Consider the following 21,884-nt stretch of genomic DNA (forward strand, 5'->3'; position numbering starts at 1 on the left):
TAGGTCTAAAAAATTGATTCAATTCAGTAATATTAAATATAGGTCGAATCCTAATTGCTTTAGGGAACAGGAAATGTTGTACTTTCCTGTTAAAGAAAAAATATGTGGCAATATATTTTGTTTGCCTTCTTGGGAATACTACGGATAGTATAATGCCCCAGCGGGATAATAATGCCCTCTTTAATTATAATGTCACTCTGGATAAGATTGGAAAATAAATTTATGCAACTTTCTGTTCAGTATGTTGTACATTCACCCAGAGTTGGGAGTCGATCCTTTGTGGTGTTTAATCAAGGTATGGTTTGAACTCAAGTCCAACCGACCAATCATAAGTTTGGTGCAAAAACCACACTACTTAGCATACTGTTGTAATAGACCAATTTCCGTTCTCTGTGAGATACAGTGTTATGTGTGAAATCAGATGTAAAAACAGGATTAACAAAGGTCAGAGCGACATCAAAACATTGCATGAGATTTGACAAATGCAAAAGTATTTTGCGATCATTTCCATGCTTATTAATTTGCTATATACATTTGATGATGGTCAATTTTGATGAAGTATAGGTAATATTTTAAGTCTCTCAAAGATTGGCATTTTGACATTGAGGTTAAAAAAAGGATATTTAAATTCAAAATTAAATCATTCGGTTCGCGTCTTTAATGCAATACGCAAGACCTTGCAGTAAACGACAATCACTTTAATATTGAGTTCATGTCCCACTGAGAAGTCAGACCAACACAGCATTGATGTAGTGACTGCACACAAACAATGCAATATTACAAGTAATACTAGTACATGTACAATGTAGGTGATGATAGGAAATACCTTGTTTCACTTAGTGGGGTGTCACCTTTCACTTTAGCTGCCTGACCTTGTGTAAAGTCAATCCTGGAAAAGGCAAGAAAGTCTTGGTTTAGTTGATTGATATTTTCTCTGAAATTGACATTGTAATCGGACATAACCTCGTTTCGAGTATTGAAGGGGGGGGGGTTCACAAGTTGCTATTAGCTGTATTGTGGTGATAAATCCTACCCACCCCCATAAAATTGAATTGACCTCCCATTTTATTATGTTTAAATTCTATGAATACATCACTATTCTACTCATGTCTATGTTCTGGGGCTAGTAATTTGTCTGTACATGTTTGCCCTGAATGTTACCATGCTATTAAACTTCTTTAAGATGCATTGATATACTGTACTGGTACAATCTGTTTTCTTTGTAATGCAATCTACATTGAACACAAACTTATTTCTAATTTAAAGTGTTCAAACTTTTTAATGCCAATCCTTCTGTCACTTTTCACAAAAATTAACCTAATTTTTTGTTGAAAACTTTGATCAAGACTTGTAACTGATAGGAAATTATGTCCATTTGATCCGAAGTTGACATGGAAATTTTACGAAAATACAAAGAATGTGCAAAATGTTGCATTCAAATTTTGGCGTGAAACCTTACGGCACTCGAAAGGAATTATATCGCCATCATTCTTAGTGTATTCTTCGCAAAAAAGCAGGATGTTATTGTCTACACCATGTACTACTATAGAATCCATGCCTACATGTTGTTCTATCGCTGTTACTATTGTATTTACTCTCTTAGAAGCACATACTCTTATGTACGGTAAATATCATGTTAAATACGCCTGCATTTCTTGAGTTTTGTCTTCAAAATATAAAAAAACAAAAAAACAAAAAAACTTATTTTGGCCTTGCATGCACTTCCGATAGAGTAAATTCGGTATCTTTTGGAGGATTGGAGGACATCAAGAACTCATCTCAGTATGTAAGTTTTCAGTACCTCCTGTGACGGTTAATAATTACCGATTCTCACTTTTTTGGGATTTCTCGAAGACGTAATAAATCTAAACTCATCTCACATTCAAAAAAAGCATTCTGTGGTTATCGCAATTCAATACGTCCATTACAGAATCAATCAGGATATACAGCTTAGTCATAAACACTTTGTAACTGGAACAGTAATTGTCCATTAGTCTGTATATTTGATTATCCTGGACTGGGCCGAAGCTTAAATGTAAATGAATTGGGATCCATTGTAGGCTTTACTCGAAATCAATCACTATCGTTGTTCAAAGGTCGTTAGAGGTTATCGCTGAAGAAACTAAAAGTGGATTTATATGTACCTATATACATGTACATAATAATAATCAGCATGACATCAGTTTATACTGATTTGTTGTCAGCGTAATTTACAATTAGTTGTGTTCACGTTACACGAAGTACGGGCTAAGATTTAACCTGATTTAGGCTTATCTAGCATATTTGCATTTCAGCTAAATCCAATTGCGTCCACGCACAGGGAGGGCCATTCGTTCGCACGGGCTAAGGGGCCCCATCAGTTGGTGACCTTTGGCAAGCCGCTATTTACGAACGAAAAATGGATGACACGCGCGAATTTCTATTTCTGTTGCTGACATGTTTCGTTCTAATTTTGAAGCGGCATGCACTGGAACGCGAGAGAAAACGGACCCATCTTATTTGGGTGCACAGAAACAGTATACAACGGCGTAACAGATTACAGAGTTTTATTAATGCATGTCGTAGACAGCGAACCAAATTTATTTTGTCTACGATTGAAGCTACTGTACGCTCTACTACAGCATGGATGTACTAGTACATCCATGACTACAGCGACCCGATCAGTGTGGAAGCGTGTACACTGAGCTCGATTGCCATTTTGGGAATGAGAAACTTGGATATATTTGATCACGTGCATATTGTTCACACCCAAAGGTTGATGCAGAGGGCGCTTAGCCCTGGGCTAAGCGTTCGCGCATACTTCGTTAGCCCGTGCTAAGGGTCTAGACCGCGTCTTAAATTCGGATCAGATTTAACCCGTACTTAGCATTCCTTAGCCCGTGCTTAAGCGTTCACGCACGTTTGCTTAGCACAGGCTAAGGAATTTGACCTCATAGCCCGTGCTAAGGAGCTGTGCGTGAACGCAACTATTGTAAAAATGCTTATCATTTTGATTTATACTCATACTCTATATATTATTCAATGGGTGTCAAGTTAATTTCGTGATATCAAATTGTTTTGTCAGTTTCAACCAAGATTTACCATCTATTTGAATCAATATATACTGTAAAATCTGTATTAGAAGATGCAGCTTCTATTAAAATGATACACTGCAACAGAAGGGATGTGGCTTCTATTCGAGCATGTACACATATGAGAAATGGTGAATGTTTGCTTAACATTTGTTCAAAAAAAATGGGTGCGACTTCTATTAGAGATGCGGCTTCTAATACAGATTTTACGGTACGTGTCTTGTATGTTTTATTCAGTTTACATAATGTAAATCTATTTAATTTCACTGTTTTGATATTTATTTCATTTTGTGTATGTTAAATTAACTACTATTTTATGATTTAAAGTGCCACAGCACATTTTTTCTTTGTGCTTTTAAATCTTCGTTATGTATACTACATGTAATATATATGTGCCGGGGTAAGTTATAAACCATCATCCGCCCAATAAAGATGTTGTGCAGAAACATGATATAGTGTATATACAATACATGTGTCAGCAGATTTGAGTTTTCGAGTTACGTGCTACTTTCTTTACTCGTATAATGTGTACAACATGTTTTTCATTTAAAGGGCAGCAGTCATTGTGCTGCGCATGTGTGACATTTGTTACATTGATAAACATTGATTTTTCCACAATCCAATGCGCTCTTCAAATGGAAGTCACAAGAATGAGGTTTGATCTGGGCGCAACTTGTGCTAATTATCGCCACTTGGTAACTTCTCAGTTTGTACTCGTTGATCTGGGCAACAGTCAAAGTCACCATTTTTGTTTATATGAGAATCGTATATCTCGCACATGCATGGCGCGACGACTGCCACCCTTTAAATCGATTACAAGAGTATATGTAATTTTGACTTGTGCGTTCTTATTTTTGAGATGCACTTTAATACAGCAAATACGATACATGAAATATGTGTGTATTTTTTGTGATCAATTCATTGTAAAACTGTTGTGAAAATCAGTGTCGACACAACTAAATTCACAATTTTATTTTTCCCTAGGGCATAATATTCCTCCTAATCTGAAACATGGTGAATTAAAATGATAAAATAATTAATAAAATTAAATTTGCATCATTTTTCGACGAGAATGCTTGGCTAAGTGCACATCCACCCATGATTTCTGGAACTGAGTGGGCTCCAAGTTGGATGATTATGGTATTTAAGAAATAACCACCCCAGATTATATCGATACTCGAAATGTACCATAAACGTTTTTTAGAAGCCAAAACAGGAATTGACATTTTAAAAATTTGCAATATATTGACCATTTGCTATAAACAAAATATTGGACAAAACATTTATTAGTGCTCTTCTATTAGAACAAATACTGTAATTCAAAGTTTTTAATTCTCATACACGTAATATGACATGAGCAGACATGAGTGATTACCTTAAGATTTTTGTGTCAAACCATGCAGTAGACCCAGATTCAAGCTACTTCTGTGGTAATACCGGTAATCTTAATAATCAAGTTTTAAAAAGCAATATTAAACCAAATACAGGTCATTGTTTGAATATCGTATTGCACTGTACTCGTGTTGGTACTGCACTGTACTCACTTCCTAAGCAATAGTGTGAACCCCATGGGGGAAAGCTGAGGTTGTACTTTAATGGAGGTCTTTAATAGAGCAGTGAAGTAATTAAATGGATTTTTGATTGCACCACATTTATCACTGAGATACGAGTTTTCAGGTCTTATCACCAAGCAGTTCATCTTGATGGATGAATTGGGAAAAGGAACTTGAGAATTGGGTCTCATTTGCATATGCATCTAGCTAGCATCATTTCTTTGACGTGCTTTGATTGGTTTTGTTCAGTGACCAGACATAATTGAACAAATATAAACAGAATTTTTGTTTTGAGACAATGAAACTTTTGACTCCTAAATAGCAGAGATGTTTCTATTGTCGGAATGTGGTATATCTTAATGATCCAGCATACAATAATGTTTTTTGTGCACATCTATTGGAGATGCACTTCCAATAGAGGCAATACAGTACTGCCATCCATCCAACCTGCAGCAAGCACACAAGAGCAAACAGTGTGGGCTGTCTTCTCTGTTGGAGTGTTATTACATGAAGGAATCATATCCTGACATGTCCCATCAATCATATTGATGAGATACAAAAACATGATGAAGGATATGAATTCAGAACTTACATGGCTCTGTGTACACAGAAATGCACTGCATGGATGAATATTAGTTTTAAATATTTATATTTGATTATTTTTTCGTTATTAATGTGAGTTTTTTTTTAAAGTGATCACTCATTTATTTGACTGTTGATTGTAACCGCTAGATTTCTTGCGAAATGTCATGATTGTGTAAAATTCATCTTTCACAACCTGTGGTGTTTAGTGTATCCCCCCAGCATTAGGGAGATTGTAGGTTTGACTTCTATGGTCAGCTGCCACTTGGCCTGCATGCTAGGTTTGCAGCATTTAGGATTATGAATCTGTCAGAGGGAACGTAAAACTGTGATGCAGTTCCATGTTCTGTGCCTGTCCTGGGTAAAAAAATCACATTGTTCTTGTCGTGATGAGTAGTCAATTCTTGTAGATATCTGAAACTGTTTCTCACCTCAGGGCCCTCTTGAGTATAAATAACATAAATAATTCATAATGCGTTTCACAGTATGTTGTGCCAATTTCCCTCAAAAGGAAAATTTCATCGTTAGAGTTTTTTTTTATTTGGATGTTAAGTGCAAGCATTGAGGCCATTGTTCAGACACCTGTTAATGAAGTACAGTTGTTATGATCTACCAATAACATTGATATGTAAGTTTTTCATCCCAACTAATTTATGCTAAATATACATTGTAGATTAAGCCACCAAATCATATTTACAAGATTAAAGGGTGACAGATGTCGCGCTGCGCATGTTCGACATTTGTGTTGATAAACATTGATTTTCCCACAATCCAATGCGCTCTTCTAATGCAAATCACAAGTATGAGGTTTGATCTGGGCGCGACTTGCACTAATTACCGCCAGTGACACCTTCGATACCTTCCAATTACCTAAATAATACCTAATTAGAGCTTGGTAACGTCTCAGTTTGTACTCGTTAATGAGACCCATATATCCCACACATGTGTGGCGCGAGGACAACCACCCTTTAACTTCACTGATGTTACTGCTTTAGTAAGTGTGGCACTCACCTGGTGGTCAGAATGCGGCCTGAGTAATGAACTTTATTTTTTATGTCTTAGCATGCATGTGGTTTGGAAGACGAAAAACACACTGACTAACGGTATATGTGGGAGGAATATTCAAGCCTGATGAATTAAATTGGCGAATATATAAAATATAAATTTAATTCACAAAAGAAATGTTCGAATGCAGAATTGTGAATACCCAAGATTGTCAATTGGTCTTGCCGCAAATGTTGACTGGTGTCAAGCTATTTCAAGCAAGGAAACCTCAAATCAAACTGAATTTGTTTGTTGTGTTTGAAATTCTGTGGGGTAGTTATTTTGTGAAAAGACAAATTGTTGTGGGAGTACGTGAATAAAATATTTGTGTGCAAGCAACCTTCTCCAGACTCCCAAGATATCAATGGGTATAATCTTTTACCACTTTTCTGATCTGCTTTTAGGATTTTTTGCTGTCATAAAAAACTGAAAATTTGGTTACTTTGGCCTTAATTGATTTCTACTTTCCTAATTGGGATGACTCATCATTATCTGCTCAGATGTGATTGGTTTCATGCAGATAGTAAACATATAATTAAATGTAAATGAGTAAAGATACACCTTGCTTTTATTCCCAAGACTGAGGACTGACGTAATTGCTTGGTTGAACATTGTCATTGTTCATTTCAGCGTAGAAGTAAATATTTGTATTGTACTGTGTATATCAAAATGGAAATAAGAAACATGGAAATAGACAAACATTAGTGAATGTAATATGAAATAATTCACAAAATACTGGAATTTACTTCTGAGGGTTGTGAGTGCATCGTATAGCGAAGGTATTGTCCCAGACATGCAATGTCAAGGACAATACTGTTGCATACAATGTCCAAGATGGTAAATTCTGGTATTTTGTGGTTAACATTATTTATATGCCTATTCTGGACTAAAATGAAAAAAAAAAATGAAACAGAGCAGTTTGAACTTGCGTTTGTAAAGTTGTTTAACATTGAAAGCCACTTCACTGTTACCCACACAGCCTGCATTTTTAAAGTTGATAACATCGTCTGAAGATATTCAATGTGACTGCACAAATACATTCACAAGACAGTTTTAATACCTTTTATGAAAGCGTGAGAGCGGTTGCAGCCGTTCCTATGGTCCGACTGAGTATGAAACGAATACTCAGACCTTGCATCAGTGGATTTCATGCAAGTGGTTCATGCAAATTTCCAATACATTTCTGACGGTGCCTGGTGACAAACTAGCTCTGAAAGCATAGGCGATATGATAGCGATGGTCAGTACCATTTGTGAATTATATGAATGACCTATGTTACGCATCGGTCAGTTTTTTATGATTGACTTTATCGCATGCAAACGATGTATAGGGTATAAAAACTTAGACCGAATACTAAAATCAGTGTAAATCTGGTATATTGACCATGCATAGATTTAGCATCCTTACTATATTTTTTTATGGACGACTGAAAAGTGGCTACTGGAGACTGTTTACTCCCTGTTTGTAAATGCATGGTGGATTAATTCTTCAAATGAAAATATGGGCTTGTACATGTGCATCATATATGTTGGAAAACTTCATTTGCAAAATATTTCTTCATATAACATGATGAACTATTCCTAGCAAATAGCAAGATTAATTAAAACACCTACCTCTACCTACAATATTTTTTTTTTTTTTCACTTTATTGCATTTGGATATATTGAATGCTATAACCCCACTCCTTCTCACTTGCAATATGCAATATATTTATAATATTTTTATAATTTTTATTTTAGTTTTTCTCCAAATGGACAGTATTTGCATTGCCTACACGTTTCGATCTTTTATTGTACAAAAGATGCCAGACATTGACTTTTGTGTTCTCTTCTGTTTTCTTGCGGTTACATTGACTTTCTCGTCAAACATACATTTAACCATAAAATCGTGGCCAAGTTTAAAGTGGACTGATCTTGTATGCATAATTAAATAAGGTTCAATATTGAATTAACTGTTTCTTTTATGTTCTAATGGTTCATGCCTACGTGATCAGATGAAATGGACGTGCTTTGCATATGTAATTAATTAAATAGAATAGATTATGTTCAATTTAGGGACGCTATTAATTCACCGTTTCCCCCCAGGAGGTTAAAATGAAGGAAGAAATAGGTACATTTATACATTTTACTAACTTATATATAATCAGATTTTCCATAATTGTGAAATTTAGTTGTTACTAATTTCATATTTTTTTTGTACATTATAATAAAATTAATCTGATAAGTGCATTTTGAAAACATTTCAAAATAAATTTTGGGAATTTAATTTTTCACCACAAGAGGGCGCAACCAAATTGTTAGACTGATCATTGTGATGCAATAAAAGATGCAATTCATAGAAAAAAAATATACATTTGTAAAAACAAAAAACATATAATTGTGAAAATAAGGTATAATTTATTGATTAGATTAAACATAAATGTAACCACATGCTACTTAGGGGGGGGGGACAAATGTTGCACTCTCTTCTATGCTTGATCCAACGAGGAATGCGGCTACATGATGTGTAATGCTGTTATGCATCGTAGAGGTGCAAATAGACTCACACTCAAATTCTATTTTATTTTGGACTTGCAAAAAACCACAGACCACTGTATTTTATGGAGCACACAGATACTGACTTAGCCATGCCTGAATATATCTGCTATGTCTTATATCTTTTTATCTGTAACCTTGTTAAGCTCGTGTCAATTTTGCTCTTTGAAATAAGATTGACTGATTTCTTTTATTTTATCTATAAAAATATCCTACAAATCAGTAAAAGAAAATGGCTGTGAATCTCAGGTTAAGGAGTTAAGGGATTATTGATTCAAATATTTATGTACACAGATTAGAATATGATATAATGTTACAATGCAATATACTTACTTCAATATTTACATGCTATGGGTCATAAATACGTTGACTCATTTTTGATCATACTTCTCAATCGCATAAATGTTTTATTAGAAGAAATGGGAGTCGTGATACATTAGAAATCACAACGTTATGTTTTAGGCTCACTAACTTGCATTCATTGTTTTGATACTCTTGATTTTTTGTGTTTAATATTTATTTTATTGTTTATAATCTCTGATTAAGATTTTATAAACGCCAACATTCAGCAATGATAAAATGCGATGCCTATTATAATGTGTTTCACGGCCTGAAATGACTTAAGGGCGTCCACGTGGATGACATTTTAATAAAGTTACTCTAATGCTTACGCTTGTGTTAGAAAATACATGAAATCTTCTTTGCTACAAATTGGCTGATTTCTCCGACTTCCATAGATGTGTCGAATAAAAATTGAAACGGTTTACATTATTTGGTTTGGATTTGAAATGAACTTGTGTCTGTGAATAGACTCGCAAAATGTTGTGGTTTTTGTTGTTGTTGTCAGTTAAAAATGATAGATTTGGGTTGTGTTGGTTTCCATCCAATTTTTGGTGAACACGTAATCTTCTTTTTCCTTTTTTGGGACATATGGGGTCTATCTTCAGATAATGTGAACGTTTTAATTATGTCATAAATTACTATTGTATACCTTTATTTACCAATTAACAGGGGAGATGGAATGATCTGATTAGCATTTCAATTAGCAATGTGTACTTAGTGTTTTATCTTGATTAATGGGAGATATTTCAGTTAGTAATCCTGTTCGTACTTTAGATTGGTAAAATCTCATGCCGATATTTAATGTATATATCAGTTTGGCAGTAACTAGGCAACAGAACTGTCATTTTGAAAAAATAGGCCAATATGCAAAAAAAATGTTATTTTCAAGACATTTTCATTAAACACAATACCATATTTGCTCTATTAGAAGTACTTGCATAAATGATGGAGAGTGTCTATGACCACTATACATTATTTGTCTATATGCCCTTTAATAGAGCAAATATGGTAGTATAATTAAAGCATTATTTCATTTTAACCTGTTTTTGATTCTGAGAAAAGTTTGAGACAATAAAACTAATTTTAGGAAATGTATGTAATTAATCACCCTCTTTTCACATGTAAAACTTTTAGATATGAAGTACTCATGTTTAGAAGGTTCACTGACAAAACTGGTACATGTGTGTACCTTATAAACAGAAATATCCTTGTATTCTGGGGCAGAGTACTGTCAATTTTTTTATTTTCATTTCGAATTTATTTTTGCTAAAGGTGTGAATAAATAAAAATGAAATCCAATAAAAATAATCTTTTTTTTTTATATTTTACATTTTACCAATCAGCCAAAATGTCTTTTCAGCAAAAAAATTAATTACAGAAAAAAAAATATTTTACATTAAATCCTAATGAACTTTTTACTGAGTTTTGTATTTTTATTTTTTAGTTGGCTTCTACGTTAATGACTTCTGAGCTGATAATGCCGTGTGTATAGTCTACATTTATCTTGGCTTGAAAACTGATCAATAAATGATCTCCAACATTTAAAAAAAAATTATTAATATCGACACTTCTATTCATAATACGTCCCAACATTGAGACAATTTAACAATTCTAAACTACTTGTGTCGTATGACCTCATTTTATGTGTGTGGTTTTATTTGTCGCAATTCGTTACCTTCCAGCGTATTTGGACATTGTAATTTTGATTTTGAAATGCATACTGTGATGCACTGAGCTTGTAATATGCCGCAAGCTACAATGTATATTTGTTTAAGTAGACTGCTTCATTTACAGTCCTTCCACAGTTCACATCTGCGTAAATATATATCGACTAACTTTCAGTGTTAAATCTAGGTCATACATCTGTGGACAAATTTGATGAAATATTATAGAATTGTTTATGTTCATAAGAAACTGTCAATCATGGCTCTGATATCTGTCTGTGTTATCATGTCTCAGTATTGGCACCAGAGGGCGCAATTGTATTAGATTTCAATTTTGTACATGGTTTATTTGGTGATTGATAATTCTGGTTAAAGGGAATATAAACGAAATGTAGATTTTGTTATTTTAATTATTATAATATATGATCTTGTTTTTTTGCGATGGTTTTCTGTTAAAATTATTTGAACAACAATGCAAAATGTATCACTGCCACACATTTTCGTGATTTGACACTGTGTATAGGATCTCAGAGAAATTTTCGCTGCTACAAAATTTTGCGAGTCATTGAAAATTTGTCTCTTTCAAAATTAAAGCAATTTATAATATGCTTTTTTTTGTGGAAATTCAGATTCAATCAAAGCCTCCCAATGTAGAACTTTTTATTAATCCCCATTCAAACGAAGTAATTTGATTGTTCGTATGACAGTCCGTCCATCCAGAGTCGTATTTCAGAACCCTCTGGACCAATTCCATTGATTCATTGCATGTACCTCGCACTTTATGTAGGACATATGCAAATGCAGTGGTTCAGTAAAGGCCGACTGGCAACCATTTTGTTTTTTCAAAATGTGGTATTGTGGACATGCTTTGTCAGTTTTTGTTCAAATTCAGTACATACGATATACATAGTTAGGATACAAGTCTATGGCGATTTGTGTTTGTGATCAGATCAAAGATGGTTGACTGGCAACATCTTGTTTTTTCAAAATGTGGTATCGTGGACATGCTTTGTCAGTTTTCATTCAAATTTGGTATAGTTTGTACATCATACTCAGATACATATGTAGAATACATGTTTATGACAATTTGTAGAACTTTTTATTTTACCCTGATTTAATTTATACTGAAAGCTAATTGTAATTAAATTTTGAAGATTTTGCATATAAAGTGAGTGATTATAACTTTCACCTTTCTGAAAACTTTTGCTATGCTGTTTTCATGCATATTAGAATCTTTTTAACTGTTAATTGCGTGATATCTTTCGGTTGTAAAGGGTAATTCTAATAATATTTCACACGCTGGGAATTACTACTTCATGAGAGATCTGAAAACATTAAAGATATTTATATAAAAAAAAAATTGACAGTTTGGGTAATTTATTTGGTATTGATGTTACGCCAAGCTGTTTCAGTTAAGTTACTGATTATATGTATAATAATTTTAGTCTTATCGTACTGTAGCATTCATCTCTTTGTCATACATACTTGTATACCAGCTATGATAATTTTTTCGAAAAGAAAAGAAGCTAAATGCCTGAAAGTGAAAGCACGTTGCTGTGAATGAGAAACCTGATGGATTTTTCCATCGACCAATTCTGCTGTTTTTTCATTGTTGCACTGCTTTTTGTAAAACGTAATTGCTTATTGGATTTTTTTGCCGAATTGCTGTTCCTACCTCTATCTCATTTTATTGAAATGTTTTGTTGACTCTTCTAATCATCGATAACTTTTTAAAAAAATCCAAAACAGCAATATTGAGGTTTCTGTAAACCTCATTTGTTGCCATAATAAATCTATTTTAAATTCAAAATGGCTGCTGAATTAAAGCATGTGTCTCTATGGAAACAAGCCCTCTGCCATCTACTAAATGGCATTCACATTGCAGGTTTAAAGTTTTATACAATTATGTCTATGAGGTACTGCATGTTTATATAGACCAAAACTTTTTTGGTATAATTGTTAAAAAACTTTGTATTTGTAACACAGTATTCACTGTGTACTGCTATACTGTAAAGTGAAAAAAACAAAATTCCTTTTTTTCGAAAAAAACATGATTCATTGGCTAGTTTTAGGCATTTCAAATTAGTTTATTGCAGTGACTGTAAACAGTCTTGTCTTTGTACAAACCTTTCATTTCGTGAGAGAAAAATCTTCACAAACAGGGAATGTGGTTCTTTAGGCAAGATGTTAGAATGATTTGTGCGAGCACGAGATCAAGTGATAAATTCTTATACAGTCTGCAGTATTAACTTCAACTCTGTTCATATCTGTCAGCTTTGGCCAGCTTTTCTCAATAATTATAGGAAAAGCTTGCCTGAACTAAAACTAAACTGTAATCTCTACCATCCTTAGAGAGATTATCTGTAATGAAAGTGGTTTAAAAGAAAAAACAGAAAGGTCTTTCTGATGCCCAAGGGGGAGTGGGCTTATATGCTTTAGGTACTTGTATCCAGATCATCGATTCATCTATGTTGTTTTACTAACACATATTTATTGTGTGCTTTTTTTGTCAGGATTTGCAGTATATTTATTCCCAGTTACATGGGATGGAAGCGCTAAATACGCTGAGAGAACCAGCGTTGAGGGCGATATGCAAATCTCTGAGATACGAGTTCCATGACGCCAACGATATACTTTACTGGTAAACTGCCATACTCTATTAATAGTGGTGTGTGTTTACGTAAATGACAATTGTGTAGTCAAGTCTTATTTTATGGATCTTGTATGCAATAAATTTATCGGTTTATATGTGTTTCTAGTAGTTATGCGGTAAGAAAATGAATGAAAACATGAAAGTGAATACTGTATTTCTGAATATAGTACAATAAATGCAAATTTTGGCTTATGTACGCTTTTATCAGAATTGTGCTTCTAATAGAGCAAATACAGTAGTAGTATTTGACCACTAGAGTGCGCTATATAACTGTTTGTTATCTCTTGTTTGTACTTTACAGTCGTGATGAACTAAGCATTTCCTGGTTCATTCTCTTATGTGGCTCTGTCTTTATTGACGGATCTATGTATTTGCCGAGAAGCAGGTGAGTATTCTCTTCCTAATTTGCATCCTGGTTGCCCTGACAATTTGTGATGTTACCATGGTAGCAGCGTGTCTTGTGTGTGTCTTCTAATTAGATTATTCTTATCGTGCTATTGTCAATTTTTCAGCTCACTAGGGAGTTGGGGTTTGTAGTAATAGCCTCTAGTTATGTCCTTTCAGGTCTTCGTTTATTAAGTTAGCCTTTCTTTAGCAAATGCCAACCTTCTTGTCAGAACATTTCTAAATATAAGTAACATAATTTGCTGTACATGATAGGCCAGTTAGTGTTGTATTTCTTTAAGTCAAATCTTTGTCTGACCTGAAAAAGAGAAAAATAAAGCCCATTCTCATGATATCGTTTTTTCGCATTACCAAGTGATACGTTGCGATACCGCTTTTTTTTTCATTGCGATTGTCAAGATCTTACTAAAAATAGAACTGACTTCACTATAGAACGTCATTCAGGATATGAAACGTTGACATGTGCAGCGGATGACGATGATTTCATCCCCAACTTACTTCACTACAGCTTTTGAATGGTTTGTTGTAAATCACAAGGGAAGTTCATTGCCTGAACAAAGATCCTTTGCTAAATTATTTCAACACCATAGCAGTTATGAATATATTTATTTATTTTTTTGTCTAAATCAAATGTTTTTACGAATAGTCATTACATTATATAATGCTTGGGGATTACTACGACTACTATGGAGATGGTATGAAGTAATACTATAATATCAACGACATCCTTATCTAATAATCTTGTGATAGTTAGCTTCAACTTCATTTCATTATTAAATTGAAACAGAAATTGAATCTGTTCACTGCAAGATCTTATGTCGCAAAAAATTTGAATTTCTTTATTTCATAGCTCACATCGAAAGGCTTATCTTTGATAGAGGAATATTGCGTTATATATCCGTATTTCATCAAATTGACCGTCATCAAATATATATAGCACATTAATAATACATTTGTGATTGTTGAATCCCTAGCAATATTTGACATTATTATGATGCTTTAACCTTTGTTTGTCCTGTCTTGTTTTTCGTTTGATTGCACGCATAATAACGCTAGAATTCACGGTGATTGGAAAACGGTCTGTTTCTACATGTGTGTAGTATAAAAACTATTTTTTTGGGGAAGAAAAAAAAACCTATTAACCTCCATTTTGAAGATTTTGTTTTATTTTTTTCTTCATTTTATACTTGAATGCTTCTACTCGATCTCGCTGATTCACGCTGATTTCTTCTGTTGATGAGATCTTATCAGCATACTTAACTAAATTACATTAAATTAGCAAAAGTTGACCTTGGCAGTAAGCAGTGTTACTGTGGTAAAGCAAAGGTTAGCAAGGAGATATTGTAAAGTATCAGAAATGTATTTCCTTGTTTTCGTTGATTCATTTCATCTTATTCATCCCGGTATTCTGAGAAATAACCTCCAGGAATTATCATTTCCGCACTTCTCAATACCTATCAAAGAACATAAGAAGAGGTGGATAATAAAGCAGATGATAAAAATGAATAATTCGATTATGTTACCATAGAAACTACTATAGTTCTGCTATGATAATTGTAGTTATCATATTTCCAACTTCCTTTTGTGCAAGGTGTATCTCCATCAGTACATCTTTAATTTCTCTGTAGAATAAAATATTGCTTTATGAGAACGTGCACTCTAAGAAAACATTTGACTATTTCATTTTTCTGTTCATTTTTGGTTGAAAAATTAGGGTGAAATGATGTTTTTGTCTGTTCTCGGATTTGCCTCGATCTACTGTATTTCATTCAAATTACATATACTCAGTATGTATAGATAATACACAATACAATTACATAAGTTGATATTCACAATCAAAGTGTATTATTTTAGGTAAAAAAATAGGGTTAAAACCACGAGCCAATTGTAGGTGAATAGGGCATGGGAAGCTGTGAGCACTGTGTTATGGCTCCATTGTATGAAGGAAAAGCAGTTTAGCTCACTGTTTCACCACACATGTGAACCACTCTTGAGTATAGAAACTACTGTAAATAACTCGCGGGTTGCTTAGCAGTTGTTGCATCAGACACATGATCAGTAGACCTGAGCTCAAATCCTGCACCAACTCCAAAAACCCCTATCCTGAGTGAGTGTGCTACAGACACAATGGGAAGGGCAGTTCTACTGACTGAGATTCATTCACTAACAAATGCAACTTTTGGGTAACCCTGGTTAAGGTCTGAAAATGCTTGTGTTCGACTGGGCCTGGTTGACGCCAGAATAGCGCATTAAAATTGCCATTTGATTGGGAGATGGTCGCACAGTCCTGTCATGTAGTCCTAAACATGAATATGGTTTCTGTGGCAAAAATGCATCTATCAGAACTTGCACTTGCACTTTGAACATAACTACTGTAAGCTGCTTTATATTTGTAAAACAAATTGACGTGAATTTTGTAGCAGGGCACAATTTGTCTTTGAGACAGCAATCGAGTCGCAAAGACTATAAATGTTGTTCCTCACTAATTCTATCAACTTTAGTCACAACATGCATAAATACCAAGTTGAGCAGTTAATAAAACAAGAACACGTTTGAATTTATAATCCCATTATCGATTAGTCTGGTCATTTAAAATGAATGATGGCATCTCCCTTTTTCAGTGCCAGAGTTATAGGGAAACTATCATGTAGTTTACAGGTAAATCTGTAGTTATCTAGTTTTATTGTCACATTGTTGTTCAGGGATCTCTTGGATTACCTTTCTTGCCTATTAAAACATCCAGGATGTCAGATCACACGTCTTCCCCCGCAACCGAGCATACACTCCCAGAAAATATTACTGCTAAATCTCAACTAATGGTGTCCAAGTCAAAGTAAATGCCAGTTTTAGAAAATTAATATTTTGTGAAAATTCATAGGAGTAAAATTAAAATATTAAGACCAGGTCATAGGTCATAATTTTTCCTGCCAACACTTTCTAAAATTTTCTGTATTTTTCTTTAATTTCTTTGTTAATTTTAGATCAGATCAGATGGACATAATATCTCATAAAAAAAATTAAAAAAAAAGAGAGCTCAAAGAGTTAAATGTGTGCACTAGGTTTCGTGATGGTTACAAGAACTTGTTTTGTGACTTAATTAATAGTTGGTCATATGAGGCAAACCTGAATTCATTGACTGACCCCCCTACCCCCTGTATCACTTTAAATATGTGATGATGTCCTAAGTAACAAAGTTGATGATCCTTAGCTTGAAGATAATAAAATTCAAAATTAACTGTCCGTGAATTCCTGAAATAGACTTATATGCAAATTAGCTATGTTCTGAATGAATATACCTCACTTGTGAACAAAAGCATGCCATAAACAACAATAGTTGTGTTCAATTAGAGAGCACAATTGAACTTAGTAATGGCATTTTGCATACATTGTTCAGTCACTACATTTTAATTTAGAATAGACTTGTATTCCTATTGCTTTTTGATGGAGCGAACCATTTGCAAGTTTAGGGGATACGGCTTTGTCAAAACAGGGATCACAGCGTGCGTATGTTTATGTGGCCTGGAACACCACAGGCATTAAGTCGGTGACAGTCACTGGTCATTGGAATGTGATTGGAATTTCCATGACAATACTCGTGAAATCTGCATAATAATAGCAAGGATTCCTCACATGGGTAATTCTGACAGGTGTTGTGGTCGCGAATGGAAGTTATTTATTCTCGGTGCTTTAGTGTTTTTACGTCTGACGTTATTCTCTATCGGGAAAAGTGTCACATCAGTGATTGTATTTCAGTTCAGCTGCCTGAGCTGCTCTTGAAAGCATTATTAGACGCTGACTTCACTATATCAGTTGTAAGATATACTCCGAATCTGAGATATTCTTTCTCATTGGTGGGTTTCAAAGCAGTTGACTTCCCTGCTTTAAGACATTTGTGTGTCCCCAGCAAACCTACCATACAATGGCGTTATGTACTGATGTGATCGTGATGCTCCGTCCATGCCTGCTAAGACATTAGTTGAACACTGACAATAGAAGTACTCTACTCTTAGTAGAAATGACAGGAGGTATGTTTTTCAAATATTCACAGTTTCACTATCAAGCAGGTGTGACCCGCCATGTCAGACATTATACTGGTCTTAACACCCTGGGGTGAGAGTCCAAAGACATTAATGGCCTATTGTACTAATTGATTGTTGACCCCCTTTATAAGTACGCGTGAAAATGCAAATTAGACAGTTATGGTTTGTGTTTTACAACAAGTTTGACTTTTAAAATTAACTAATAAACACTAGAAGTATGTGAATTGTTCTATGCCAACATTTGACAACACATTTGTTAGGTGATCACAAGTTGTTAATGTCTAATCTCTTGACTGTTTGTTACTGCTTTCACGCTGAGAATTGAGACCTGTATGTGAAATGTCTTATTTTTAGTTGCATATAAATGTGTTTAGATAAACTTAAATAAATAATTTTTTGTTACACAAAGCCAAATTATTATTAATACAGCTTGACTGATTTTTTGAAATTGCTTGAAAATATGACAAGTACAATTTAAAAAAAACAAAATCTATAGCAGTGTAAAATGCAATATAGAAAACCTTTTTTTCAATTATTTCAAATTATTAATCCAGCAAACACCACGTATGGAAGAATACATCACAAACAGGCAAAATGAACTTGACAAACATAATGATAAATGGTTAAATTTAATATAAATACCAGTAATATATATTTATTATCGAATGTATTTTCATTCTGTTACATCCGTTTTTTGTATTTATCTTTTCAGTCTTTTTCTTTCAGTGTACCTTGTTTTGTAAACCCTCCACATTATATTAAGAAAATAAAATATTTCTCAATATAAAAAAACATGAACAAAACAGAAATGGTGGAAAACTTGTCAAATTATTTTTTTCATCACTTATAGTGCTTCTCCTCCACAGGATTATGTTGTTGTCATTTTTTGCTTTCCCCATCATTTTTTTTGTTTAGGATATTTTTTTATAACATATCATAGGAATATAAGAATTATAATTACAAAATACAAGAAAGTAAGGAAATCAACAAAAATATACTCAGATTATTTAGGCTACAAACCTTGAATTATTGTATTTTAAAATCAAAGAAATGCATATTGATTCATGTCACATGTGTTGAATGGAGAACTAAGTACATCTATAGATTTTGGCATTCAAAAGTGAATTTAAAAATAGACTAACCTTTTTCAAATGTCTGTTATAGAGAAACTATTTTTAAATTTTTCTTTGAAGGGTGTCACTTTTCTTCCAATATTCAGTGCGGCTTCTTTATGTATTTTTCTGTAATCTCCTTCTTAATTTTTGACAAGATTTTTCGTCAGCCCTTGATCTGTTTTTTTGACAAAATACAGAAAAAATTAAATAGATTTCATAGTAACATTATTCGGCATTTCAAGGTTTTTTAACTTCTTCTAGATTGGAAGGATTTACATTTCAGCATTTCTCATTTTTGAGAATTCAATTATTATCTTACAGTACTGTATCCTCTGGCGATTACAGTTACGTACCAAAGTAATTATATACTGAGAAAGACTTCATTAATCGCTAGATTTTATTTTCGCTGATAGAAAAATAACCTGAATTTCAAACATGGTGACAGTTATTTATGTATTGTTCACAAAACCATGACTTGCTGAATATCTGTTAAATTTTCTAAAATTTATCACAAAATATTTTGACTTACATAAATGAACTAATTATATTGTATATTTCTCATATTAATTGTTGTAGTCCTTGTAAAAGACATGACAATAATTCCATAATTCCCTGCCCAGATTATCGCTCAATATACAATAATCAACTGCAGTGCCTGACAGGAGCTGTCTGAGATTTTGTTTAGCATGTCTATTCAAAACACCACAATCCGAAGATTTTCGAAAAGACTCCTTGCATTTATTTAATTAATTTGATCTATCACAATATTACTCGAAACACGGCAAGGACATGTCATTGCCCTTTCTACAATGCAAGGTGTTCTTGTATACAAACAGTCATGACAGGAGGGAGTGGCCGTGGAGGAAGTGAACGTGCATAAAAGTCTCTGATGTCAGGAAATGCACACATGTGTAGCGTACAATAGAAAGCCAGTCGTAGCCAAAACACTTGTCATTTCACAAAGCGTAATGACCTAATAGTGATTTCACAATTGCTAATGGGTCAGTAATAACGTTATTATGAAGTACACCGTGTAACGTTATTATGAAGTACGCTGTATTGATGTTTAACAAACTAATTTACGTTGAGATGTAGACCGAAATAAAAAAGAGTCTAAACTAAATTTGTTCTTTTAGAAGTGCATGTTCAATTGAAGTGCACATAAACCAAGAGTTACATATAATGAACAGGATTATTAAAATATGACTTCTGCAATTTTCTACTTATAGAACAAATACACTGTACATACATATCTTAAAGGGGGGGGGGAGTCGTCACCTGTACATGCATCAGATGGCCATAGCGTGTCATTGTTTACAAACAAGCAAGATTGGGACTTAATTCCCCCGCGTGCGCAGGTGACGACCCTCTCGCTTTAAAAGTAATCACTAAAACATTTTGATGTTGAGACCTTCGTTCATGAAGTCTACATTATGACACGAGACATTCTGTGTTTAGCATATCACCTGCTTATGTGGGTTTTTCTTGTTCATTTCGGCTATACACGAAGGCTTACAGCAGGTTACTGTAAAATGACTAATTTTCACTGGGTTTAAATTTCGCTGATTTACCATTTCAGACATATTCATTGGGTTTTAAATTCACGGTTTTATCATTTAGATAATGTGTTATATGATCAATTTTACATATTCCCTTGGGGTTAATTTAGTGCATTTTCTAGCCAGCGAATTACCGGTAAGCTAAATTAAAACCCAGTGAATAATTAATCCTTTTACAGTATGTGTTTTAAAGACCCTGTGAAATATACAATGCTACAAAATGTTTCAATTTTCTTTGCTTGAAGGCATTTACATACAATGTCAAAAACTGACCAAAAAAATATAACACAAAATTCACAACTACAGTGTACATTTCAATCCAATACAGTCACAGTGGGTGGTTCAAGTTAATAAGGTCTTAATCAGGGAATTGCTGGGAAAACTATGATGGCGCAATGTCCGCATGAGGGAAATCTTCCATTGTACGCATGTATTATTCAATTGTGTTGCGATATATATTTAGAAAACTGAATATTGTGTTTCTATATGTTTTACTAAGATACTGTGGCAGGTACTAGTTACAGCAATGCTGTTATGTTTCACACTGATGTTGCCATTGAGGCCTGGCTGATTGCTGCTCCAGTTGATGACTATTGGAGATAACTGCTCCCTCTTGTTTCAATTAAGTTAATAAATACCCTGTTTTTAGTTATTATGTTGATGATCTATCATTTGCAAATGATTGACAAGGTTTTGAATATTCAAGTTTTATGTTGTTGTATTGGACACATTTTCAGGTTGGCTAATTTCCAGTGCAGGTGAAGACATACTATTTTCTTTGCTTTGATTTTTCTTTTCTTTGATGTAACATTTTTTTCTGTGTGAAATTTTCCACATTATGCTGGTGGCCTTTGACATTATTTTTTGAAATGTATACTGTTTTAATTTCATGAGGAACACATTTTCAAAGTCATTGGAAATCGTGAAATTTGTTGGCAGTAAAAATTTAATAGGGGTAATACAATTTTGTGAAGATACAGAGTGAAGACGATTTTTGCAGACTTTTGTATACCACTTCAATTTTGCGAACGAAAAATTTTTGAAGTCATTTAAAATCACAAAATTTTGTGGCAGTGAAAACTTCACTGGGGTAATACATTTTTGTAAAGATACAGAGTGAAGATGATTTTCGCAGAATTTTGTATACCACTTTAATTTTGCGAGCGAACAATTTTTGGAGTTATTGGAAATCGCAAAATTTCGTAGCAGTGAAAATTTCACTGAGGTACTAAAGATGCAGAGTAAAGCGACTTTTGACCTCAGAAATAAATTGTTAAATCATCAGAAAAGTGAAAATTCCTAGAAGTGACAATTAGGAATAG

At 33.7% G+C, this 21,884-nt stretch overlaps 1 protein-coding gene across 4 annotated transcripts in view; it reads left to right on the plus strand.

The window, feature by feature from the left end:
- LOC102803275 (rap guanine nucleotide exchange factor 6-like) overlaps positions 1–21,884 on the plus strand; it is a 124,203-nt gene that overhangs the window by 55,045 nt on the left and 47,274 nt on the right. For all 4 annotated transcript variants that reach the window (XM_085493880.1, XM_085493881.1, XM_085493883.1 and 1 more), the window contains exons 2-3: positions 13,304–13,431; positions 13,745–13,828. In XM_085493880.1, the coding sequence (XP_085350006.1) occupies positions 13,304–13,431; positions 13,745–13,828 (212 nt within the window). The remainder of the gene's footprint in view (positions 1–13,303; positions 13,432–13,744; positions 13,829–21,884) is intronic.

Source organism: Saccoglossus kowalevskii, chromosome 19 (assembly GCF_978046115.1).
Source record: "Saccoglossus kowalevskii chromosome 19, keSacKowa6.1, whole genome shotgun sequence".
Taxonomy (NCBI): domain Eukaryota; kingdom Metazoa; phylum Hemichordata; class Enteropneusta; family Harrimaniidae; genus Saccoglossus; species Saccoglossus kowalevskii.